Below are 27,686 nucleotides of genomic sequence, written 5' to 3'. Positions count from 1 at the left end.
CCCTGTACACTTCAGGTGCTTAATAAATGCTTATCAGCTAATTTAACAGCCACAAAACTATTGACTAAAAGCTCTCCTGAGATCCAGTCAAATAATACCAAGTAAACATTTTAAACCAATAGTCCCCAGGCATCGGAAACTCAACACACCTAAAGCAAAACTTGTCTTTTAAGAACAAGATCATTCTTTCAGTGATACCCAAATTATCACCATCTAACTCACCCTTACCAATGGCTCAATCTTGCCACTCCAAAACACTTTTTCCCATCTATTTTCTACTCTCACAAAGCTTCCATCCTGCTTAAGGCTCTCATCACCTTTCTCTTGGATGATTGTCTTCCAGGTATCAATCCCTCAAATGTCTCCTATCTCAAATCCATCCTCCATTGCCAAAGTCTGATCACATCTGTCTCTCTTTCTCCATGAACCATTACACAGGTCACCAATAACTTCAATGATCAAACACAAACTCTTCCGTCTGGCAATTAATCTAGTCTTTTAAGCACTCAATGATTCTATTGTTCTGTTTCTTGAATCCTGAGTTTCTTAAGATTTCTGTCCCTAACTATGACTGAAAACTTTCTTAGGTCAGGGATCAAAGAGTTCATACTGCTTTGTGCAGGATCAATCAACACACACTTGTGGCAGGCACTATACTAGGCACTGGGAACACATATTAAAATGGAAATGAAGCCAATTCTACCTGTCAGGGAGTTTCCATTCTACTGGGACAGATGACGTGAATACAATAAGGACACACGGAAGTGATGGAAATACAAAGTCGTTACTCAAGGTTAACTAGGAGCCATTAAAGGGACCAGGAAAAACTTCTAGTAGAAGGTGGCATTTGGATTATGTCTAGAATTGAGGGCTTCTATCACACCAAGATGAGGAGGGAATATCTTCCAGGCCTGAGAGAGGAAAAAGAAATACAAGACATAGAGACAGAAGGTGGTATGATGTATGAGGAACAGAGAGAAGCCCATTTTTATATCAACCATACAGAGCTAGGCAAATACTAAACAGAGCCAGGAGGTGCAAAAGATAGAGTTCCAGGTCCAGGATCAAGAAGACTCATTGGGTCTCAGACACTTACTAGCTGTGTGACCCTGAGCAAGACACTTCACCCTGTTTGCCTCAGTTTCCTCATCTATAAAATGAGTTAAAGAAGGAAAGGGGCAAACCCCTCCAGTATCTTTGCCAAGAAAATCTCAAATGGTGTGAAGGAGGGATGGACACAACTAAAAGGACTGAACAAAAGTGATCATATAGGTATTAAATGGAAAAGCCAAGAATTGAACACTGGGCCTCTGGTTCCAGATGCATGACTCTTTGCCATCATCCCCTTTTCCCCCCTCAAAAAAAAAACAGTACATTTAACATGTATTAGTCAACCTGCCATCTGGAGGAAGGGGTGAGGGAAGGAGGGGAAAAGTTGGAACAAAAGGTTTTGCAATTGTCAATGCTGAAAAATTACCCATGCATATATCTTGTAAATAAAAAACTATAATAAAAAAAATTTTTTAAAGAAAAGAAAAAAGCAGTATATGACTGAAAAAATGATTCAACTATAGCAACAAACCCATTCAGCAGCATGATGCAGTGAAGAGAGAGGGGATCAGAGCAAGTATCCCTGAAATCATCCTAAGTCATATTCATACATTGTTTTAAAGCTTGCACGACATTTTCCCCCAACAACCTCATGAAAGGGGATGGTATTATTACCATTATTCCCATTTTAAGGCTAAAGAAACTGAAGTTTGGAGATTGGTCAAATGACTTGCTCATGACTCTACCAAGTAGTAGAGCTGAGATTGAAGTCCATCCCTCCTCCCCATGAGAGCATAATGGAGCTAGAAAGAAGCTTGGCCATCACCCAGACCAACCCCCTGATTTTACAAAGGAAGAAGCTGTGGCCAAAGAGAGGAGTCATTTACTCCTGAAGGCTGTGAGGCAAGTTCATTCCCTTTGGCTCTTCCACCAATTCAATCTGTTTCAGCATGCTCTGGCTCAAAGCTCCAGTTCTATTCCCCAAAGCACCAACCTTCCTTACAGTAACTTGCCTACTCTTCTCAAACTAGATTTTGTCAGAAGCCCATGTGGCTGCCAGAGCCCCACAGTATCTCACCTTGCTCAGGTTTCGCTCCCAATTCAGGAGCCGCAGGGTACCTACCTATCAAGGGCTAGGTCATGGCCAAGAACTACCTTCGCCCTGGCTATTAAATTCAGTTTCAATCTTCCCCCAAATCCCTTCAATTTTCCTAAAATTAAATGAAGCATGCTCCAGCAGAACAGGTGCTGAACACATGAGGTGTGCAAACAGGAGAGTCTTGGTTTCTGATCCAACTACCAGAAAGTGATCCCAGCTACCAATTTCTCCTGATCTCCTAATCTCTGTGCCACTATGATAGCTTGGCTCCACAAGATCAGGTGCAACAAAGGGCATCTTTTCACTTCTAGGAGACAAAAAATACATTCCTAACCAAAAATAGGTTATAGGCTATTGACATGACCCAACCCTATCATTATAAGGATGAGAAGACAGAGCATTGCAACAAAGAACCCAAAGCTATTAAGAAAAGATGTGACCAAAAAAAAAAAAAAAATGCTTGATGGGGGCATTTATTTCACCTCTCAGGAGATAAAGGCTCTCAACCAACCAGACAAAGGTTCTCATTCCCTACCTGAATGAGGGCTTTGTCCACTATCTCGGGATCTCTTAAATAAACAAATCTACAAGGAAGGGCTAACAAGCCCCCAAATCAACCATGAGGGAATAATCTGCCTAGAATTATCAAGGAGAATGGGGAGGGATGCACAGAACCAATGTTCCATTCATGAGCCCTTGGACCTTCCAAGACAAAATACCCTTCCCTGGACTCTCCACCTGTGCTGTCTCCTCCTTAACCGATCTTTCTAGCCTCAATGGCTAGCATTATTCTCTCCCTCTTTCTGCAATCTGGCCAAACGAGATTTCTCTGGGTTCCTCACACATGACATTCCATCACCCACCTCCTTGTCTCTTCACCGGCTGTCCCACATGCTTGGAATGCAAACTCTCCTTATCAGAATCCTCCTCTTCAATAAACACCCAGCCTTCATTAAGGCAGAAGCCAAGGACAATCATCATTTCTTACCTGGCTGAACTCTTGCAGATGAGCCCTGTGGAATCTCACGATCCTGAAAGCTCATATCAAGACTGAAACTCTTTAACTCATACTTGTCAATACCCCTTCCCTGAAAGCTGCTCCCTCCTCTGACTGGTGCAGATGGAGAATCAGCTCCTCCCAAATCCTCTTTTTAGGGAGGACACCCAGAGCAGCCAGTTTATCAGTCTTTCAGCCTTTTACTCTTCCCCCCCTTCTGAGTCAGCCTCCTGGCCAACTACTCTTTTTTTTTTTTTTTTTTTTTTGATGATCTTCCCCCTAAGATCATAAGCTCTTTGAAGGTAAGGGCTGACTTTTTTTGCCTTGCTGGGTTTTGTATGATGATTTTCCCTCTTTAGAACATAAGCTACTTGAGGGTAAGAGCTGACTTTTTTTTTTTTTTTTTTTTTTTTTTTTGCCTTGCTGGGTTTTGTATGATGATTTTCCCTCTATAGAACATAAGCTCCTTGAGGGTAAGTGCTGCCTTTTGCCTTGCTGGGTATCTCAGCTGTTATTCAGTTGTTTTGTGTCTGGCTTTTCATTGACCCTATTTGGAATTTTTTGGCAAAAATATGGGATAATTTGCCATTTCCTTCTCAAGATGATTTTATAGATTAGAATACTGAGGCAAATAGGCTTACGTGAATTTAAAAATTAACAACAAAACTGCCTGGGATGGAATGATGTAAGAGTGTGGGCAATTTCTTCCTGACTCAGGCCTGATGCTCTACTCACAATACCACCTAACTGCCCCTTTCTATCCCCCATACTTTGTATAAATTCAAGCACATAGTAGTAGGTATTTAAAAAGAAACTATTGATCATATGATCTCATGCTTAAAACTTTTTCTTAATTTCCTCCAATCTATTATTGTTCCTCTCAAACTACTTTCTTTTAACTACTTTGTACATATTTATATCTATTCATTTTGAAATTGCTATTTCTTCCATTAGAATAGGAATGTAATAAATACTTACTAACTTGAAGATGAAGACTATCTAGTCTTATCTATCCCCAACATAGTACAGGCATATAATAAGTACTTAATAAATGCATTTTTATTAATTGCTTCAAAATCACCAAATCATCATAGAATCATGAAACTGAGTCAAACTCTTCACAGATCTTCAAGCTAGAAAGAAAATCATTTAACTAGTCTAGGCTCCAATCTTCAGATACACTGAGATAAATCACTTGTCCAGGGTCAGATAGGAAAAAGTTTCCCCAAAGCACCCATCTCTCTCCAAAATCACCCATCTTGGTAAAGATTTTGTTGAAAGGCACTATAGAAGTGCAATCCAAACACAAAACTGGATCACAAGCCAAGGGCTCTAAGAAAGAGCCTTCCATATAAAGACTGGGGAATAGTTAGGAACCTTTGGAGCAGAACAGAGATAAACACTGAGGAGGCTAGTGAAGTCCCAAAAGAGGAAGAAGGGCTAACCCAAAACGGGAGCACAAAGGCTCACGATCCAACTCTGGGCAAGATACTTCACAAGAGCTAATCTCTGCTTAGTACTTAAAGGTTTTCAGGTCCTTTACATACATTATGCCATTTAGACCTCAAAACAACCATATGAAGTAGGTATCAGAATTATTATTATATCCATCTACAGATGAGTAAATTGAGACATGAATAAGGTTAAGTAATCAGCCCACGGCCTCAAAACTACTAAGTATTAGCAGGAAAGTTTGAACCCAGGTTTTTCTGACTCCAAATTTCTGACTCCCAAGTTCTCCGGGTAAGTCTTAGCTTCCCCACCTGTCAAAGTAAAGCCTGACTAGCTGAATTAGTAAACAACTAGGTGGCTCAATGGATAGAGTGCCAACTCTGGAGTCATGTTTCTGGGTGCAAATCTGGCCACAGACACCTTACTAGCTGTGTGAGCCTGCACAACTCACCTAATCCTGTTTGCCTTAGTTTCCTCATACATAAAATGAGCTGGAGAAGGAAATGGGAAACCACTCCAGTGCCTCTGCCAAGAAAACCCCAATGGGGTTGTTACAAAGAATTGCACATGACTGAAAAAATGACTGACCAACTGACTTATTTCACTGGTTTGTTATGAGCATCAATAAGATATGAATACTTTGAAAGAGAAAGCAATATAGAAATTCAAGCCATCATCATAATATTTTATTTATCCTTAGAAATGAAATCATAAGATCATAGACCTGAAACGAGTTCAACATATCATTTTATAGAAAAGGAAACTGAGGGCTAGAGAGATTAAATGACTATACAGATTGGAAGCAACGAGTCAGGATTTTAATCTTACCAACTCCACTTTTACCAATCTTTTTCCAACCACCACAGAGGCATGAATTTTCCAGGTTGCATAAATTTAATCATTAAAGGTATAAATACTTTTATTCTCTATATTTTTATTGAACAATTTTCTAAAGTAAAAGACTGAGTCCTCCACCTCAGCCTCACTTCATTGGTTCACTATCACATCAAAGTGACTCTCCATGGCTGTAGTCTATATCAGTAGAGCACCTTGTGGCCTACCTGGTCTGCCTGGGATGGAATGATATAGAGTGTGGGCAAGTTCTATCACCTGGGTTTCCTAGGGGGTTGGATTAGATGGCTCTTAAGGCTACCTCCAACTCTAAATCTACAATCCTATGATTCATTGTTAACCTTGCAATGATTAGGCAAAATCTAGGCAGGTCTTGAGAAAGTTGGGTAGCTCCAGGCCCTATATATCACCTATAAGAGACTACAGGAAAAAGTCCCATAGAATTTGTCCATAGAAATCATTTATAATCTGCTTCATATGGAGGGAACTTCCACAGTGATGAAATCACAGCTCTACTAGGGAAGAACAATATATGTCAAGTTCTTTGCCAAAAAGGAAAATTTCTAAGGACCTAGCCACAAATTATACATCAGTCACCTGAAGACTAGCCAGAATGAACTCAGATTCATCTCTGAGAAAATGAATTATTTGACCAGTCTTTCTCAAAGACTATTGATGACGTTAATGGCAGGTTATAATGCTCAGTGCAGGGGAATGTCTACCCCATTTCCTCAAAGTACTGAAGGATGTTACCTGATCCAGTTAACACAAACTAGACTGGACATCATTTAACCTTTTCTATTAATAAAAGTTATTTTATTATAATATTATATTGGGCTGTAATTAATATGGTAGTGCCCTCAAATATAAACTCAGTTAACACCTCATTGCCAGTCAGAATTCCTGACTGGATCTTTTAAACTTATTAAAACAAAAAAACAAACCAAAAAAACCTATGTTCCTAAAGCAATTAGCCCAAGACTTCTATGCTTTTCTAGATTTTTAAAGAGGAAAGAATTTTTTTTGGTTTTGTGGAAAGGGTGAGGAAGAGTAGTAGGGTTTGTACATATTTTGTTTTGTCTTTCTGCAATCTCCCCTTTTATGGTCAACTGTAAATTTCCTTTACCATCATGTTGTCTACTGCTCAGATCCCCCTTACAGCTGCACTTTTATCTACTGTCTACTATAATCCCGCAAGAACAGAGGGGTTGCCAAGGGAAACCAGTTAATCCAACTTGCTAAAATGAAAAAAAAACTTTAATACTTAAATTAGAAGGCTCTAACTTCATCTTCTTACTCCCTCTTCCTTTTATATAGCTCCAATTGGTCAGTAGAACATAAACTCCTTGACAGCAGGGTCTGATTTAGTTTTTCATATTTCATATTCTCTGTACATAAAACACAATCTTACACATAAGTATTTTTATCAATTCATCCTGGACTGGATTAAAGTTATATATTATGATGAGATGATGTGACATCACTCTACTGTCATCATTAGTGACCCCGGCTTGATTTGCTTTATTTATTATTATTAGCCATTATATTATTATTATTATTAGCCATATAAATGGCTAAAATAGCAAATGCCATTTAGATGCTTAGGTGCATCAAAGTCTCAAACAGCCCACAATGATAACTCAGAGTGGCAGTAAGCAGATTGGAAATCTTTCCTGATGAGTGCAATAGACATTCTTAGAGATGTTAGTGATAATAAAGATATCAATGATTACGGTGTCAGCTAATATGTATATAAATAACATTTTAACATTTACGAAGAATTTTACATATAACATCTCATTTAATCCTCACAACATTAGTAATCATCTCTATTTACAATTCTTACCCCCCTTTTACAGATAAGAAAACTGAGCCTCCTACATAGACCCAGAAGGCATTAATATATAACTGTCCAAAAGACACAAGGCACAGTGAATAAAAAGCTGTCAGCCTCCAAGTTAGGAAGGTCGAAGTTCATATCTTGCCTCTGATACATACTGACTGTGATTTCCAAATCACTTAGCCTTCCAGTGCCCTAGAACAATCTGTAAAACTCTTAAATTTCAGAAAAAGTGCCAATCTGCACTGGCAAAAGGATTTCCTTCCTGGGAGCTCCTCTTACCAATGAAATTACAACTGAGTTTAGAAAACATTACAGACTGGTTGGTAATAATGATGCAAACAGGAGCTTGCAGATTTTTTTTAAATCATTTTTTGGTCATTAATATTATCTTCCCAGATTCCTTTTCTGCCTGTTTTCTTCCCGGAATTAGCTCCCCTGGGAGGAAGAGGAAGGAACACTTTATCCACATATCTGAGAGTGACAATAGTCAACATCAGGTGAGCATGGCTGAAGGTATTCACCCTGGAAACCAGTTCTCCTCCTTTCCATCCCCAGGAGACAGCTCCTTGGCGAGGGTCAGCTGCAGTAAAAGCAAACCCAATTGTTCCAAGAACGATACAACCTTTGGGGAAGAGCTAGGACAAGGGCCAAGGAGCAAGATGATCCCTGAGCAGCAGCCACAGCAGCAGCCTGAGGTTGTCCAAAGGCATCTAGGTGCACAGCTAGTTTCCTTTCTAAATCTGTTTTCCAAAGAAGAAAATACTTTTAAAAGGGCTTAGCACAGTGCTTGGTGCACAGCAGGTGCTATATCCATGTTTATCTGTTCCTTCCCCTTCCCCCCACTCTCAATCTGCCCAGAGAAACTTCATTAAGAAAGTCTTGACAACTGAACACAGCACTTAAAGAGAATGTGGACCTAGTGCTAATGATGAATGCAAGTCTGGAAAGAGGAACTTTCTAGAATGAGCATCTATTTTCATTATAATAAATACAAGGAGTTAAATGAGCCCCATTCTAAACTGAAGATGTAAGTGGGTACCCAACAGCAATAGAAAAGTGCCTGGAATACTCAATTTGACGTCCCCGTCCCAATTATGTGTGAAATTCTGTACCAAGTTGTTTAAAACTGTTGATAAAGAAAGCTCTCTTTCTTCTCCCCCTGCTCAGATATACTTCCTTTCACAAAGATGTAGTGAATTCACTGTTATTCTTAAGGACCCACGATTTCACTGGCACAGGGATTTCCTAATGGAGGAAACTGTACCTCCAATGCAGGTCAGTAGCTTTTGGGTGACTTTGCCCAGATCCACACAGACATAACCTGTCTGATGTCCCCTCCATCTCAAGATTCAGCTACACAAGTCTACTCCCAAAGTGCTCAAACCAATATGATCTCCCATTTCTGTGACTTGGTACTGGCTCTCTCTTGACTGACTGCTCTGCCCCCTTTCCCTGCCTTTTTTCCTTCAAAACTGAGCTCAAATCCCATCTTCTGCTTCTCCAAATAGTGAAAATCTAATTGATTTCTTTCAATTTGTTCCTGGTTCTTGGGAAAGGGTTGGGTATGAAAGAAAAGGAGAATTATTTCTGGGCAGCTCTTGCCAGGGAGGATTCAGGTGGTATTAGAGTTAGGAAGATTTTTCTTCCTCAGTTCAAATCTGACCTCAGACACCTACTAGTTGTGTGATTCTGGGCAAGTCATTCACTCTGTTTGCCTCAATTTCCTCATCTATAAAATGAGCTGGAAAAAGAAATGGCAAACTGCTGCTTGGTAAGTGCCTAATACCAAGAAGGTAATGTGCTGATAGGTGTTTCCTAAGTACCTAATACCTGTAAGGTAATAGCTGATAGAAGGTGATACTGGCAAAGGAAGGATCCAGGCAAAATCTAAAAATAAGAATGAGGAAAGAAAGGTTTCATGGAAAAGATGACACTTGATCTAGACATGGAAGGAAAAGGGGAATTTCAGCCAACTCATATCATTGCAGAGGGAGTCAGGGAAAGCCTCTAAGGATGTACAAAGGCAGAACAGGAGAAGACAAGGTCAGAAATCATTACAAATAAAATTAGCAGGGAAATGCAGAGGGCGTGAAGGCATATAGGTTCAAGGGTAACAGGAATAGAGTCAAATGATGAGAAATGATATAGAGCCGATCTAAACATGCTTATTTACATTTTATTTTATAGGCAATAGAATAGGGAAGGATCTGGAGAAAGGCAGGGACACAGTAAAATTTGTTAGGAAGATTACTTGAGCATGCATGTGAAAGATTGAAGGCAGGAAAATAATCCAAAAATGTAGGTGAAGGGTAACAAAACATAACTTAACCACATCCATTTGTTTGTGTAACCAAAGTCTCACTAAATCCAAGAATTCACCCAATATCTCTTTCTCTTAATCGACCTACACCCTGATATTCTCAACAAAAGACAACCTAATGAGAAGGAAAATATTAATTTTAGTTAATGACACATCTCTCTTGTGCCTCAATTAAAAAATTCCCTTTTGTTTTAGTTATAAAGAACCTGCTGTAAGAATTATGAAAAACTATTTCTGAAAAAATTGAGAAAGTCTCTATTAATTGAGGTAAAACAAAATAAGTAGGACCAGGGAACAATTTAAAAATTAACAACAAAACTGTAAAAAACAAACAGGTTTGAAAGATTTAAGAACTCTGATCAACAAAATGATCAGTTATGATTCCAGAAGACTGGTGATAAAATACACACATAACACACACACACAAACACGCACATACACACTCATTCCCCTCATCCCCAACATGGGATGGAAGTGGAAGAAAGAAAAAATATTTTCATTAATTGAAACAAATAAAATTTAAAAAAAACAGAAGGAACTAAATTCTACATTGGTCTACCCATGTCCACAGTTCATTCAGCCAAAATGAACTACAAGCTGTCCTCTAAATTCTTTATGACCTGTCCTACATTTACACAAGCTGTCCCCATGCCTGAAAGACATTCTACTCTCTTCTTTGGCTCTGCCTTAGAATCCTTTTCTGCCCTTAAGTTTCATCTTAAGGGAAAATGACCCTTGTGTGCAAAAATGTTGGCAGCAGCTCTTTTTGTGGCAGCAAAGAATTAGAAAATGAATAGATGCCATCAATTGGGGAATGGCTGAAAAAGTTGTGTCATATGAAGGAAATGGAATATTATTGTTCTACAAAAAATGAAGAACAAACTGATTTCAGAAAGACCTATACAAAGTGAAGCTGAGTAAAACAAGCAGAACCAGTAATCCACTGTACACAATAACAGCCATAATGTGCAATAATCAACTATGAAAGACTGGGTTCTTCTCAATAGTTCAATGATTTAAAGCAATCCCAATAGATTTTGGGCAGAAAATGCCATCTGCACCCAGAAAAAGAACTAAGGAGACTGAATGTAAACCAATACATGCTATGTTCATTTCTTTTTTCTGTTTTTCTTTTTTTAATCTCTCCCATAGTTTTTCCCTTTTGCTCTGATTTTTCTCTCCCAATATGAATCATAAAGCGATGTGTATTAAAAATAAACAAATTTACTGAAGAAAAAAAAGAATGTGTGATGATCAACAATGAAAGACTTGGTTCTTCTCGGGGGATCAGGGATCCAAAGCAATTCCAACAGACTTTGGATAAAAAATGCCATCTGCATCCAGAAAAAAAAAAAAAAAAAACTACAGAAACTGAATGTAAATCAACATATACTTTAAAAAAATAAAAAGTTTCATCTTAGGTACCACAGCTTCCAGGAAGCCTTCCATGATCCCTCAACTTATAAGTGTTCTGTCTTTTCTCAATTTCCTTTGTAGTATTAAATATTTGCTAACATGTCACATCCCCACTAGTAGAAGATAAGCTTCATGAAGGCATGAACTATTTGCTGTGTTTTTTATTCTCAACACCAGCACAGTTATCTAGCACAGAGGAAGGCCTTCAAAAATACTTTTCTATTTTTATTCTTTATTGTAAAGAATATCATTTTATTTAATTAAATAATATTATAAATATTATAAAAATAAATAATATTAAGATAATTATTATGATGAATATTTAAAGAATGGGAAAGGGACAAGGGAAAGAAATACAGGGAAATGTAGGTGATTAAAAAAAAAGATATTTGGTTTTGGGGTTTTGTTTTTGTTCCTTTTACTGAGTCAACTGGGGTTAAGTGACTTGCCCAGGGTCACATAGCTAGGAAGATTTGAACTCAGGTTCTCCAGACTTCAGGGCTGGTGCTCTATTATCTGTACCACCTAGCTGCCCCAAGGTATTTGTTTTAATTTTTAAAAGAAGCAAGAAAAAAGTATTTAATTGAATTTAGTGTTAAAGCATAGTTGCTCAATAAAAATTTGAAAAGAATAGAGTTTGGCTGTTCAGTTCAGATAAGATTTTCAAGAAAAAAGGAATGTAGGTACATACACAAATATATGAACACACACACACATATATATCATTTAAAACAGTCATTTTGCTGAAATGCCCTATTGCTAAGGTGCATTAAGTAATCCTATTGTTCCCCAAAGGCAAAAAAGATACTTACATATAAAAATTCTAAAAACCAGAGATATGCAACCAAGACCAATCTCTGAATGAATACAGAATAATAGGAGAGGCTTAATGTATGTATGTATGTATGTGTGTGTGTGTGTGTGTGTGTGTGTTGTGCATGAGCTCACATACCCTCTTCCAAGCCTCTCAGCGTCAAAATCTGGTCACGTAGCAGAGAAAGCTCATGCTGCTCCTCGAACCAAAAGTGAGCTCTGCTTCCCATCTGCCCATGACAGCAGAAAAGGAGCCTTGAGGGATGAGTCTTGGCTCTCCTTCATGTTCCTGATGTAAGTGGAAAAGTCAGTGACAGACTGAAAAGGAAGGGGCACTAGAAAAGCCCCCTACTCGGAAAAACTCATTACCAGCTGAGATCTGACACTTTAAAACTAATGATTATTTTCTTTTGGCTTCAACATCACCCTCTTCCCTTTTAAAATTTAAATGTTCTTTGGTTAGGGAAAAGTATTAAATTCCTAGCCCGTTATTGAGAATGAGCTCACTTTTTCTATGCCTCTGAGGAGGGACCAGGGTAACATTCTGAGCCCTGGGTCCTGCTGGGAAGCAGTGAACAGGAATTAAGAGCCATCACTGAATCCTTATAGAATCCCTCTTTGTTCAAGATGCAGCTGAGTACCACCTTTTCCAAGAAGCTTTTCCTGGTTCCCTACCCCCACAGTACTTTCCAATTAGCTACATGTGTTTATTTATATTGATTTTCTTTGAGTTTATTCTGTATATACTTTTTGTAATTCTGTATATACTTGTTTCTTCCCCAAGAGGAAAAAAAAAAAAAAAAAAAAAAAAACAGGATTCAAACCCAATTCTCTTGAATCCGAATCTAGAATTCTTTCTATCATACCATATGGTGTTATCTGTGTTTAGATGCTAGCCCTGACCTTCACAGAGCTTTGAACAAATCATTTAATCTCTACTATTCAGTTTGCTTGCCTAAAAAGTCTCAGCCAGATGACCTCTGGGATCCCTTACAGCGCAGAATCTATGACCTTATATTCATTGTCCCGTTCACAATTTTGCCACTGACTGACCCTATTCCTGTGTCCTCTTTGTACATAATTCCTGTACAAATAAATCCAAGGAAAACAATGAATGTAGAGAGTCTATATACAATTCACAGCCCCCAAGTTTAGAGAGGTCCAAGGCACTACACAAGAAAAGATTTCTCTTTTATCCACAGAGCTTCAAAGAAGCACCCACAGACACTAACCATCATTGTTCTTACAGAATATCAGAAAAGTGGAAAGATGGTTGGCTTTACCTCCTAAGACATTCTGAAATCACCCCCTTTTCCCCCAAACATAAGCATTCCAACCTGGAATATTAGATTCTTGAGCATGGCATGGTAGACCAGTTCTAATACCAAATCCAGGTTTTAGAAAGGGAGTCCTTAGCAGAAAGTAGCCACCAAAATAACTTGCACCTCAACAATGCAACCCCTCTTTAAAAACTTTGGTTTCCTTATCTACAAATGAGGTGGTTGAACTCCTTTCCAAGTTTAAACGTCTCATCCTATTACTGTTCTAGATTTTAGAGCTAAGGGCCTTAAATCTGATTTCATTTCTTTTACTTTGCTGCAATTGCTGAGCTTAAAAAAAAAAAAAAGATTCAAAGGGAGATGTTGGATATTTTCAGGAATTTTTATTTTTAAGATTGCTTCTCTCTATTTAATTCATTCATGGGCCCTATCCCATTTTAATGGACATGGGAACTTTGACAAGGTCCATCTCCAAACTGGGATGACTTGCCCCTGCCTGATGGTTCCAGCTTTTGGGAAGCTCTCTATATTCACGCCAAACAGTATGGATACTTTTCAGCTTAGCTCATCACAGTGCAGAACTCCAAAGCCCAAGACATCTTCCAGCCTCAGTTGTCCCCAGTAGCATTATTATAGGTTTATAACATGTCACTATATCCACTTTTTGAAGACTTTAAAGGATTGTCCTTAAGAAGGGGAGATTAAGAAGGAGATCCCATCCTTAAGAAGAGAATGAAGCTTGTTCAGCTTGATCCCAGAGGGAAAAATGAGGAGCAATAAGAAGTTGAAAAGAAGCAAATTTCAGCTTGATGTTAAGAAATAACTTCCTAATAATTGGAGCTGTCCAAAAATGGAATGAGCTACTTCTGGATATACTTCATTTCATTCTCGTTGGAGATGTTCAAGCAAAAGAATGATGACAGCCTGCTTATGTTGGAAAAGGGTTTGCTGCTCAGACTAGACAGCCATTCAAGATACATGCAACTCTGAAATTCTGTGCTTCCAAGAAAAGGACTTTGGCTCATGCAGACAGGCTTACAGAGAAGAATTACAGGCTCTACAAGACACTGATATGGAAAAGCATCCATTGTCCCCAACAATCACCTTCCATTTTAAGATTACAGACAGGTTTCTCCTCCTCCTCTAACATGATTCCCTAATTGCTTATTAGAGCAAACTCCATTGAATGGTAGAACCCGAACGGTCCAGGTCAACTCTGAACTATACCCTGGCTAATGGCATTAGTCCCTATGGCTCCACACAAACACACCAGGCACCTCAACCAACAGGGAGGCTAGCAGAGTCAGACCTTTGGGCTCTGGCTCCCCTGGCACTTCCTGAAGGGCTGATACACTGGCAGAGTGCTACTCACCCACACTGCTGAGAGAACTGCTGCTTTCTGAGTCCGAGGGCATGATGGACAAGACACTGTAAGTGGATCCTGGGAATGAAAGGGGAGACAAATTATTAGAACCCTAATTTGTCCCTCCTCCAACTGACTTTTTGCCTCCCTTATCAGTTGACCAGAGTACAACCAATCAAATTAGGCAGCCACTGCTTCCACCTGCTTCCCATCTCCTTAATCTTTAACCCCTCATAATCTGGCTTCTGCTCCCACCATTCTTCTGGAACTGCTCTCTCTCCAAGGTCACCAAACAAATCACCTCATCATCATCGCCAAACCTTGAGTCTTCCCCTCCTTGACCCTCCAGTATTTAACAGTCTCCTCCTTCTGTCTTTTTCTGCCTTACCAGACAAAGAATTAACCTGATTATTCCTAACCCTTTGTCCACTACTAGTTACCTCTTGGCTCTACTTCCTTTTTCCATCCCTTGGATATTGAAGAATCTATCCTGGTTCCTCTTCTCTCCCTATACTTTCTCCCGTGGCGATCTTATCCAGTCCCAAAGCTTCAAGGGTAAATTCTAAGTCATCCAGCTTCTTCCTTCCATCAGGCTACCAATCTATGGGTTAGCTCTGCCTGAATGTAAAACAGGCAGGAGGGAATATGAGGGGGGACAGGGAGATGAGGGAAGACAATGGAAGTAACAGATCCAGGTTCCGCGACCAGCTCTGTCCCTAATTGGGTTGTACCACCTCAAACAGAGCAGAGGTTCCTAATCTTTTTTATGCCATGGATTCCTTTGAGCAGTGTTGGACTCCTTCTCAGAATAATGCATGTAAATTAAAATGTAAAATAAAGTATAAAGGATTACAACCAATCATATAAATATGGCTATCCAAATATTAGTAAAATAAATTGACAGATCTCAGGAAAAGAAGCTCTTTCTTAGTGCCTGTTTCTCACCTATATAGAGGGAGCTAAGAAGTGCAGTGGATGGAACGCCTAACTGCCAGTACAATGCTTTTGGTGTACCACTTTTAGCAACTAAGTGGCACAATGGAGAGAGCACTAGGCCTAGAATTAGGAGGGCTTGGATTCCAATCCTGCCTCAGACATTTCCCAGCTGCATGATCCTGGGCAAGTCACTATACTACTGTATATCTATTTCCTGATCTACAAAATGGAGATTAGCCTTCCCTCACAAGATTATTATAAGAATCAATGAGATAATACTTATAAAACATTTAGCACAGTGTCTAGCCCATAGTGGGCATTTAATAAGTGTTTGTTTCACCTTAAAATGAGTATATTGTCCCAGATGATCTCTTAAGGTCCTTTCCCATCCACAAACACTATAAATCCACATCCAAAATGAAATTTACTCCCACCTCCTGAAGAAATCAAACTACCTTCTTCTGAAAGCATAAGAATCATATGATCCCAGTCCCTCCTTCAAGAACTCTAGGTCAACACATAAAAACTAAGGCACTTTAATTCACTTCTCTGTCCTTTTCCACCACAGATGCAAGTTACACATAAACTAATCCGCACAAGAGGGTTCCTACCATTATGAGATTTTTTTTCCCTTCAAGGTAAGACTGTGCCCACCATTCCATGAAACAGTTCAGATTATGCAGGTATTCTGTATTCACTGTTTCCTAAATCTGTTCTCATACTGCACTTTTAAAGTAAAGGGCTAAAGCATTATAGTACTAACAGGAAACATTCTGAAATAGCACAGTAACTAGCATTCACGTTTTCAAAGCTCAAGTCTCATCTAAGCCTGAAGGTGGTAAGTTCCAGGTGTATTATTTTACAGATGACAAAATTGAGGCTATGAAGAACTAAATGAAAGACAGTTGGGAGAGCCAATATATGTTAGCAGTGAGATTTGAACCTCGGGCTTTCTGACTGCAAAATATGGCAGGCTACAAATTAGATGGAGGCAGTTCATTAGCTGGCTTATTTCCAAAATCAGAAAAACAGAAAGAAATATCACACAAAAACACCCTCTCCAGTGAACAAAATTTTGTTTACACAAATTGGAATGGATGATAGAAACCTGGCTGTGAACTTCACTTGGCAAATGACATGCTACTTTTTTTCATTATTCACATGCACAAAGCGCCCGTCTTTCAGTAAGCCACCTTTCTTTCAAGCTCTCCAAAGCACTTCTTCCCCCCTTCCCACACCAAGTTTTAGTTCATTAAACTTGGGAAGTACCCCCCTTTCCCCTTCTACCTCCTACGGCCCTTCCTCACTCCCTCTCTCTGGAGACAGCCGAGTCAATTTGCAACCGATGTCTTTTCCCCCTTCTCAGACTTTCACAGGGTCAAGGAGCAGAGTGACCATTCCTTGTACTTCTGAATTTCTGTGAGCCAGTCAAAGCCAGTCTTCTGGCTGGGGTCCCACTGACTAAGGGGAGAGAAGGGAACAGAGAATGATGAAAACTGGAAAGGATCCAGTTTTTTTGCAATGTTCCCAGTGCCTTAGATGTCAAGAGAACAACAGCCTAGGGAGGCCATGAATGTGTTCTATCTGTCATGCTGTCTCTCTGTGGTCAGGTCTGTCAGGAAGAGAAAGAGTCACTCCTTCTCCTAAGTCACATGGCATCCCAAAAGCGTTCATAACTAAAGGGGGAGGAGGAGGGGAATAAGAAAAAAGGGAGGGGGGGAAAGTATAAATGCCTCAAGTTGCCTTCGAATTTTCTCCATCTCAGATGTTTTCCAATACACTTGACCAATAGGAACCCTACAAAAACGTGTTAACACAGAATATAAGCTCCCATTGTGGGAGAACAAGCACATTGATTCACTGGTGATGGGGCTGTGACCTAACCATTTTCGTAAGCAATTTGGAACTGTGTCCCAAAATTCAATCAACTGAACATAACCTTGACCCAGCAATACCACAACTAGATACATCAAGAATCAAGGACAAAGGGAAACATCCCATATGTATAAAAATATAGCAGCTTTTTTTTTTTTTTTTTTTTTTTTTGCTAAAGAACTGAAGCAAAGCAGCTTGCCATCAATTAGATGCATACATTCTAATGTTTTACAGAATTAAAAGATTACAGATTTCAGGCTAGAATGGACTTTAGACGGCACTCTTTCCAAGAAACACTGTTGATCTGGAACTTCCTAAATAAACCTGAAAATGCTGACAAACCAGCAATAATAATGGATTATATTTCTATAGTTTAGTCAGGGTAACTGTAAATAAGTTATGTTATCACATAACATTTTTCACATGATTCTCCCATCATCTCAGGAAGAATTACTATCCGTGTATTACAGATGAAGAAAGAAATTAAGTAATCGTCCTGGTCACCAGCCAGTATCACAGAAGACCCAGTCAGTCCTGTAAGCCCAACCGCAGCATTCTTTCCACCAGAGTATACTTTATCACCCCAAATTTCCCCACTAGCACTGGGACATGGAAAGGCAGGACATGCCTGTGAGAAGTTTCCAGGAAAGAAAAGTCCAATTAACTTACATGAAAAGAAAGGGGACAAGAAAATGAGAAACTCTCTAGCCTTGAACTAAGGTAAAGGATTCCTCCAAGACCAATATGGCAGAAGGCTTAGAATCCCGAAACATTAGAGACCACAAAACCCTCAAAGTCTTAGTTTCACATCCTTATCTTGCAAATGAAGAAATTGAAACCTAAAGAATCATTTTAGAAGACAGAACAATTGGCCCCACATTATGCAGTGATAAATGTTTATTGATTGACTGATCAACTGATCCTGGGTGCCCCAACTTTTAGTCCAATACTGTGTATTCTATGACACCTTGCAAGCTAGTCGAGTGAACTCTGGAGTTAATGAATCTTGGCTCTCTATGTCCAACTAAATTGCAATGGAGATGTGGGATCCTGGACAATGCACTTAAACTCTCTTGGACTTAATCTTTTCATGTAAAATAGGAAAACTGTACTATATCAAAGGTTCATAACCTGGAATCTCTAAAGCTTAGGGTTGGGTTTTTTTAATATTTTGATAATTATATTTCAATACAATAATTTTCCTTTATAATCTTATATATTATTTTGTGCATTTAAAAACATGATTCTGAGAAAAGGGATCATAGGTTCCACCAGCCACTGACAAAGGGAACCATGACCTACTCACACAAAGGGCTCCTAAATTACATGGTCTCTAAGGTCACTTATGTCTATCCCTGTGATCTCTACAATTCCTGTCACATCATAGATGCTTTAATAAAAGATTGTTATCCGATTTAGCCTTTGCTCCTATTACCTTCATAAAATAAGATTTTATCTTTTCAAAATTAAAAAAAAATTCACAGGTCCTACCAGTCATGATGGAAACCACAAATCTGGAAAATTTATGACCAAAAATCCACCTATAATGAATCCAATAATACTTTTAAAATAATTTTTATTTATTAAGAAGCCAGTTTGGCATTGGCAAAGGACTTTGATCTCAGGACTTCTTTATAATTCTAAAAATTACTAAAAGTTTTGATTCAGTAGTGTCTACTGGGTATGTATCCCAAAAAGGATCTTAAAAAAGGAAAAAGAACCCACATGTACAAAATGTTTTTAACAGCCCTTTTTGTAGTAGCAAGGAACTAGAAACTAAGTGGATGACCATCAGTGGGGAATGGCTGAATAAGTTATGGTATATAAATGTTATAGAATACTATTATTCTATAAGAAATGATGAACAGACTAATTTCAGAAAAACCTGGACTTATATGAACTAATGCTTAAATGAAGTCTACAGAACCAAAAGAACATTATACACAGCAACAAGATTATGTGATGATCAATTCTGATGGACATGGCTCTTTTAAAAAATTAATTGATTCTAGCCAGTTCCAATATTGTGATAGAGAGAACTATCTGTGTCCAGAAATAAAGCTATGAAGACTGAATGTGGATCAAATAATAACCATTTTCACTGTTGTTATTGTTTGCTTGTTTTTTCTTTCTCATTTCTATCCCTTTTGAGCAGATTTTTCTTGTGCAGCATGATATATGTGGAAATATATTTAGAAGAATTGCATATGCTTAACACATTAGATTACTTACTGTCTAGCGAAAGGGGGAGGTAAAGAGGGAGAAAAATTTGAAACACAAGGTTTTGTAGGAGGGAATCTTAAAAACTATCTTTGCATGTATTTTAAAAAATAAAAAGCTATTATTATTAAAAAAAAAAAAAAACCCTAAGATTCCCCCAAAGCTTTATTTATGTGGGATCTCTATCTTAGATAGATAGATAGATATACACAAAAAAAAACTTTTGGTATTGTTGTTCAGTCATTTCAATAATGTCCAACTCCTTATAACCCCATTTGGGATTTTCTTGGCAAAGATACTAGAGTGATTTACCATTTCCTTCTCCAGCTCATTTTACAGATGAGAGGCAAATAGGGTTAAGCTACTTACCAAAAGTCACACAGCTAGTGTCTGAGGCCAAATTTGAACTCAAAAAATTAGTCTTCCTGATTCCAAGTCCAGTGTTCTATCTACTGAGCCACCTAGTTGCCACTATCATTTTCTTTTTTACCAAATTAAAAAATAAAACTGCTAATTAAAAAACTTACTTGTTAATTTATTTTAAAATAGCAATAATATATAAAAACCATTTTTATAAAAAATAATTCTCTAAAACAAGAAAAAGTTGGTGAAAAATGACACCATTTTTACATTTTTTTTTGCAAATTTCTTTAATGTCTAGTTTAATAGAAAACAGTCCAATTCTGTTACCTGTTGCAGTATTTAGTCTGTTGGGATTATGTTGTTTTGGCTAAAATAGATGAAGAAAATCGGGGCTCACACAGAGACATAGTTGGAAGAAAGGAAATTTTTTTCTTTAAAAGAAAATAACATTTTAATATCATTATGAAAATAGCTTTAACCTCATGGACCTAGAAAGAGTATTAAAAAAGCCCCTCAGGAGTCCAAGAATCATACTCTGGAGAAACTTGTTATAATGAATGGAGACTCAGCTTCCATCATTAAGACCTTTCAGTGTTCAAGTTTTACCTCTGAGACATGCCAGCTGCTTGATAGCAGTCACTTAACTTCACCATGCTCCAGGCAATTCTTTAAGATTATTATTATTGCAGAGAACTTGCCAGTCTCTTTGGTAAGAGTTTTCTTGCACTGATGCAGTTTTTTTCACGTTGACAGAGAGTTTTTTTACCTAGGAATTCTCCATGCTAAAAAAATCAGAAGTCCAGTCTCTATCCCCTTTATTAATCACAACAGAATCTATATACATTTGGAAAATAGTATTACATATGTTGAGACCTTAGTTCGGCTGCAGGCAATAAGGTGGTATAGTGGATAAAGCACTGGGCTTGGAATCAGAACGATTCATCTTCATAAATTCAAATTTGGCCTCAGACTCTGACTAGTTCTGTGATCCTGGGAAAGTCACTTAATCCTGCTTGCCTCAGTTTCCTCATCTGTAAAATGAGATGGAGAAGAAAATGGCAAACCACTTTGCCAAGAAAATCCCAAATGAGCTCAGAGTCTGATATGACTGAACAACAATAACATTTGATCTAAAGAAAAAATTGTAACATGAATTCCTGAACATCCTGAAATAAAAACATTATTCTCCACAAGGTCCACACTCTGTGTGTTATGAAAACATTATAAATTAAGCACTAGAAAGTGTCAGAAGACCTAGCTCTGATAGCAACTTGCTTGTGTGATATTGGGCAAATCATTTCATTTCCACTGACCCTTATTTTCCTCATCTTTGAAAGGAAGCAGCTGTACTCAACGGCCAAGGTCTCTTCTTTCATCTCTGAAGTGATCTCTAAATTAAAGTATGAAATAATGATGATTTGAACAGTCAGAGCAATTTAAATTGAATATCAGTGAAAGTGTACTCCAAATGTGATACAGTATGGGTAGGTAGCACTTGTAATTTGGGCTAAACAAAATAAAAAGAATTGTAACAAAATTATAGGAATCCCTAAAATGAAAATCAGAGAAAGGGGACTTTTATTAGAGGTTATCCTTTTTTTTTGCTTAAGTAATTTACATGACAATGCATGTATTTATTCAATAAACAATTCATATGGAAAAAAAAAAAGATTTTTACTGAAGCCAAATAGTAAAATATACTATTCCATCTTTGGGGAATCATTCCTCTCTCTCCAACTTAACCTAGGTTGCATGGAAACTTTTTTTTATCCATTTTGATAGTTATGTTTCAACATAATTGGCTTCTTTTGTAACTCTTTATCTTATTTTTATGCATTTAAAAACAGAACTCTAAGAAGCAACCAATAAGCTTCCAAAGAGTTCCATGACATTCAAAAAATGGTCAAGAACTCATTGCCTAAATAAAAACTTCAGCAATGAATGCAGAATCCTTCCACTGGAACCAACTCAACTTGGCTCTATATTTTCACCACTGTATTTCTCCAGCACCTGTTTTGATCTCTCCAAACTGAGCCTTTAGATACCTCCTCCTCCTCCTCTCTGCCCTCATCTCCATTTATAAGCACATGCAATAAATTCCTTCTGTATACTGGGTTTGGAAAATGATCTTTCCACCTATGGCAAAGAAGGCAGAAATCATTAAACCCATTTTCCAGAAGGAAAATGACTGGCTCAGGGAGAATATTAGACTTGCCAGAGAGCATACAACTAGGAGGTGGTTAAGTCAGGATTTGGAACCCTTTCCAATACATTTTTGCTGAGAGTCCCAAATGGCAAGGAAGAAAAAAAATCTATGTCACATTGAAAGAAGCTAATTTTCTATCCAAACAACAAGTTTCACTTGATCCAATGGGATTAGCAGGGACATTATTCCATATTCCAAAAGGACATAATAGCCATTGGATAACTAATAGAGGATCAAACTAGGAACTCCTCAAAGCCCACATCAGCCATTATTGTGTACCCTCCTTCAAGTGAGTGGATAAATTTATCTTGTGAATGTCTAAATCTGAAAGAAGAAAGATCTGAATCAAGGGGGAAATGATTTTCTAGGGCTTAAAGCCCTAGCTCTGCAAATGACTCACCCTTGGATCTTCCATAAGCCTCTATATCTCCCTGAGGCTCAGTTTCCTCACCAGTAAATTGAGTGGATAGGATTAGGAAATTTCTATAGTTCCTTCCCAGCCCATTCTGTGACTGACAGAGGCTTTGGAAGGGCAAATACAGGAGCAACAAATGAGCTCTGGGAAAAGCCCAACCCAATCCAACTATACCTCTGTTACACCCTAAATTTACATTTTCAGAGTCTTTTATTTAAAAAAAAAATCACTTGGGGCTATAAAAATCTAGAACTAAATGAAAAATCTTTGAGGATTAAACACTGAGACAACAGCTTTGAGGAAAAGAGCCTCACAGCAATATACAAAACATGGAAGGTAATCAGGTTCACATTCAAGTCAGAACCATTCATTCCTTGAAAAGCTATATGAATACTGAAGTGTTACAAATCAAATTCATTTTAAATAAAGTAGGGCTGGTAAACTAGAATCCTTTTACTTGTAGTGCTAATAATCGCTCACTAGGGTGCCTTTCACAATTTTAGGCTTTTCTTAATATGAGATTTTCTTAAAATGTAGGTATACCTTGTATTAAAATCACAAAAATATCCATCATTCAACACAGTAGCTGGAACACAGTAAACACTTAGTAAATGTTTATTGATTGATGTTTCCCATAAAAGTCAAAGTCATAGAAAGAGACCGGAAAAACAAATTTCTTGTAACAGATATGCACAGTAAAGCAAAACAAATTCCCTCACTGGCTACATACCAAAAAAAAAAAAAAAAAATCAATGTCTTCCTTTATACTTCCTCTAATTCGCGCTGTTCCCTGTCAGAAGACAGACAGTATATTTCATCATTAAATCTTTGGATCACGGATGGTTAGATCATAGGTTGTTTTTGTTTTTTCAAAAGTTGTTTATCTTTGCAGTGTTGTTTTATTATATAAATTGATCTCCTGATTCTATCCATTTAATTCTTCATGTTTTTAATAGACTTTCTACAACTCTAAAATTGTGTATTTCCTCAGTTCTGAGAGCACAGTAGAATTCCATCATCTCTAAAAACTTATCCAGCCAAATGATGAACATCCCTTTAGCTTCAGTTTTTTTGTTACCACAAAAAAAAAAAAAAAAAAAAAGTTGCTGTGAATATTTTTCCCCATCCAGGGACCTTTTCTCCCTCTCTCATTTGGAACATAGCTGGTTAAGATACTGCAGGAGTTTGTGGAAGACTTCAGTTCCATTTGATGCTTTTAAAAATGGTCCAAATCAATAAATATTTACTAATTAGCTCAATCAAGGACACCACCACCTTCCCAGAAGCAGATTGGCAATGCTAGCCATTTCACTGTCATCCTTAGCCCTTCCTTAGTTTTATCTCCGTTACAGGGAAGGGCTTCCTCAGCACAGTGCCTGCACATAGTAGGTGCTTAAGAAATGCTTGATGACTCATAAACACACACTTATATTATGTCTTCCCCTCTTCTTCCCAGAATAAAAGCTCTCAAAGGATAAGGACAGTTTCCTTTTGCTTTTGTTTGCACCAGGCACTAAACTTATAGGTTAACTTGTTAACTGACCTATAAGTAGAAGGGCACTGTGTTAGGCTCCCAGACACAAAACAGTCCATGCCCTAAAGGAAGAAGTATTCTCCTGGGGGGATATACAGCATCTACTAAGATAATCTATATAGAGATAGGGACTGGCCCAGGGATTCTATTGGTATAGAGAACTCCTAGATGAAGAAACTGTCCCAGTTTGCCTATAACTTTTAGAGTTTCCTGGGAATGTGGAAAAGAGTCACAGAGCCAGTATGTCTGAAGAGGGACTTGAATCAGGGTCTCCCTGACTTTAGGGCCAGCTCACAATTCACACCATGTAGCTTCACATTGATGCCAGATACTATTTTGTACGGTACCAGGTGGCCAGAATATCATTTTGTGCCCATTAGTTGGGGAATAGTTGAATAAATTATGGTATATGAATGTTATGGAATATTATTATTCTATAAGAAATGATCAGCAGGATGATTTCAGAAAGACTTGGAGAGACTTCCATGAACTGATGCTGAATGAAATGAGCAGAACCAGGAGATCACTGTACACAACAGCAAGATTTTATTGTGAGGGATGTGACTCTTTTTTAACAATGAGATGATGTCAGGCCAGTTCCAATGGACTTACGATGCAGAGAGCCATCTGTACCCAGAGAGAGGACTGTGGGAACAGAGTGTGGATCACAACATAGTATTTTCACTTTTGTTGTTGTTGGTTTGCTTTGTTTTCTTTCTCATTTTTTTTCTTTTTAATCAGATTTTTCTTATGAGCATAAATGCAGAAGTATGTATAGAATAACTATAAATGTTTAATATATATTGATTACTTGCTTTCTAAGGGAGGGGGTAGGAGTGTAATGCTGGAGTAACTGAGGCAAGATAGAGATTAGAGAGTTTTTTAACATTTTATTTGAAAGGGAGTGATTTACTGGGACCAAATGGATTTGTAGTTTGGTCCCAGGGCTGAATGAGATTCCAAGAATCCAGCATCCAATGTGAGTTCTCAGTGACATATTTATATATAATAGCTAAACAAAGGTGGAGTCCAAACTCTGGTGAGCTGGAATCTCCAGGTAGGAACCATAAATCTGGTTCCAATAGGGTGGGGGGTAGGACCATAAATTCTAACAAGCTGGGAGTTAAGAAAGTGTCTGGCAAGAGACAGAATGTCTAGATTCCCCCTTTCTGAGTTTACACATTGACAATTTATAACCTCTGAGATATACCAGTCTTAATGAACTGGGGGTAGGGGAGAGGTTTGAAACTAAGTGGACTGAGGCAGAACAATTAGGGAAACTAAGGCAGGACCAATTAGGAAAACTGAGGTAGAAAAATTTAGGGAAAGTAAGGCAGAACAATTAGGGGAAACTGAGTCAGGAAAATTAGGGAAACTGAGGCAGAATCAATTTAGGTAAACTGAGTCAGGACAATAAAAGAGAACTGTGGCACAACAGGAGAAAGGGAGGAAGAAAAAAATTTGGACAAGGTTTTGCAAGAGTGAATGTTAAAAACTATCTTTGCAGATATTTTGAAAATAAAAAGCTATCATTTTTAAAATAAATTAAATTAATAAATAATAATAAAAAGAACATCAACTTGGAATTAGGAAGACATCTTTCTGAATTCAAATCTGGCCTCAGACACTTACTAGTCGTGTGACCCTGGGCAAATCACTTTACCCTGTTTGCCTCAATTTTCTCATCTGTAAAATGAGTTGGAGAAAGAAATAGCAAACATCTCTGCCAAGAAAACCCCAAAGGAGATCATGAATTGTCAGACATGAATGAAACAACTAAATTTGAGGAGAAAGAGAGAGCACTTACAGTTATCTGGAGAGACTTCCCTTAGGTGATGTACTATGGGCTGAACCTGGAAGAATGATAAGGATTCTAAAAGGCAGGGCTGAGAAGGGAGTGAATGCATTCCAGGCCTGAGGGACAACCAGCAGGGGATAGAACATCAAATTTAGGGAACAATAAGGAGCTTCATTTGTAGGGAGTGCAAAGTGGATAAAAGGAAATAATGTACAATGCATTTTTACTTTTTAAAATGAAGCTATTTAAACAAGATAAATAAAATTTGGAGAGAGAGATTTTTTTTTTTAATAGGATCAGAAAATGTCAGGGACGACAGGCTTATCTTATATAACACTGCCCCAACCATGATCTTTTGAATTAATGCCATTAATGCCATTTTCAAACCCCTCTACCCAAATTTTTGAGATGTAAATCGGCTTGCACAATCCTGCCAACCTAGGCCATACTGTTTATTACACACACACACAAACACTTCCTTAGGAACCAGCCTGGCTATCCCATGTTCCTGGAACAGAAACATTAGATGGGGTGTACCTATTATTTTTTTTTCCTTTGAAACATCCCCAAACTGATTTCAAAAGAAGCACACCCTCTCCAAAACCCAACAAAAAACAAAAGGTCAATTAATAATCTCGTGGTATTAAAATAAAGAGTTTGGATCAATTCTTCAGGGTGAAAGTCTGTGTGACTCCTTAATAACAATAAAAACAGCAGATTGTGTAGCAAATACAGGAAACTCATCTTTGAGTTCAGGAGTGCAAGGCCAAAAGTCATCTAGGTATTTGACAGAAGTCAAACATGACTCCCAGAGAAGTTAAGAGCTCGATTTAGAAATGGAACGGTCAGCTAGTACAATATGATTTCCTCCTGTTCGGATGAAGAAACTAAGGCTAAGAGTGACCTGCAACAATTTCAATGGAATTAATGAAAAAAGAAAAAAGCTAGGTGGTCTAGCTGTACCAGACTTAAAACTATATTATAAAGCAGTAATCATCAAAACCATTTGGTACTGACCAAGAAACAAGAGTAGTTGATCAATGGAATAGGTTAGGTTAACAAGACACAATAGTCAGTGATTACAGTAATCTAGTGTTTGATAAAGCCAAAGATTCCAGCTTCTGGGATAAGAACTCACTATTTGACAAAAATTGCTGGGAAAATTGGAAAACAGGATGGCAAAAACTAGGCATTGAGCAACACCTAACACCTTATAACAAGATATAGCCAAAATGGGTTCATGATTTAGACATAGTGACACTGTAAGCAAATTAGGAGAACAAAGGATAGTCTATCTCACAGATCTATGGAGAAGGAAGGAATTTATGGCCAAAGAGCTAGAATACATTACGAAATACAAAATGGATAATTTTAAATATATTAAATTTAAAAGGTGTGTGAACAAAACAAATGCAGACAAGATTAGAAGGGATGTAGAAAACTGAGGGAAATGTTTACTTCCATAGGTTTCGATAAAGGTCTCATTTCTAAAATATAGAGAAAATTGATTCAAATTTATAAGAATATAAATGGTCAAAGGACATGAACAATATTCTGATGAAAAAATTAAAACTTTATCTAGTCATATGAAAAAATACTCTAAAACATTATGGATCAGAAAAATGCAAATTAAGACAAATGAGGTACCACTACACACCTCTCAGATTGGCTAAAATGACAGGAGAAGATGAAGAAGAAGTGGGAAAACTGGGACAGGAATATTTTGTTGGCAGAGTTGTGAACTGACCTAACCATTCTGGAGAACAATTTGGAACTAGGCTCAAAGGGTTATCAAAGGGCATGCTCTTTGACCCAGCAGTATTTCTCTCTACTGGATCTTTATCCCAAAGAAAT

At 37.8% G+C, this 27,686-nt stretch overlaps 1 protein-coding gene across 1 annotated transcript in view; it reads right to left on the bottom strand.

The window, feature by feature from the left end:
- DLG5 (discs large MAGUK scaffold protein 5) overlaps window positions 1–27,686 on the bottom strand; it is a 152,527-nt gene that overhangs the window by 74,015 nt on the left and 50,826 nt on the right. Inside the window, 1 exon segment of the mRNA XM_051982027.1 lies at window positions 14,495–14,563. Within this exon segment, the coding sequence (XP_051837987.1) occupies window positions 14,495–14,563 (69 nt within the window).

The sequence above is a fragment of the Antechinus flavipes genome, chromosome 2 (genome assembly GCF_016432865.1).
Source record: "Antechinus flavipes isolate AdamAnt ecotype Samford, QLD, Australia chromosome 2, AdamAnt_v2, whole genome shotgun sequence".
Taxonomy (NCBI): Eukaryota; Metazoa; Chordata; class Mammalia; order Dasyuromorphia; family Dasyuridae; genus Antechinus; species Antechinus flavipes.
The sequence above is the reverse complement of the archived record's forward strand: the minus strand, read 5'-3'. Positions and strand labels throughout refer to the sequence as shown.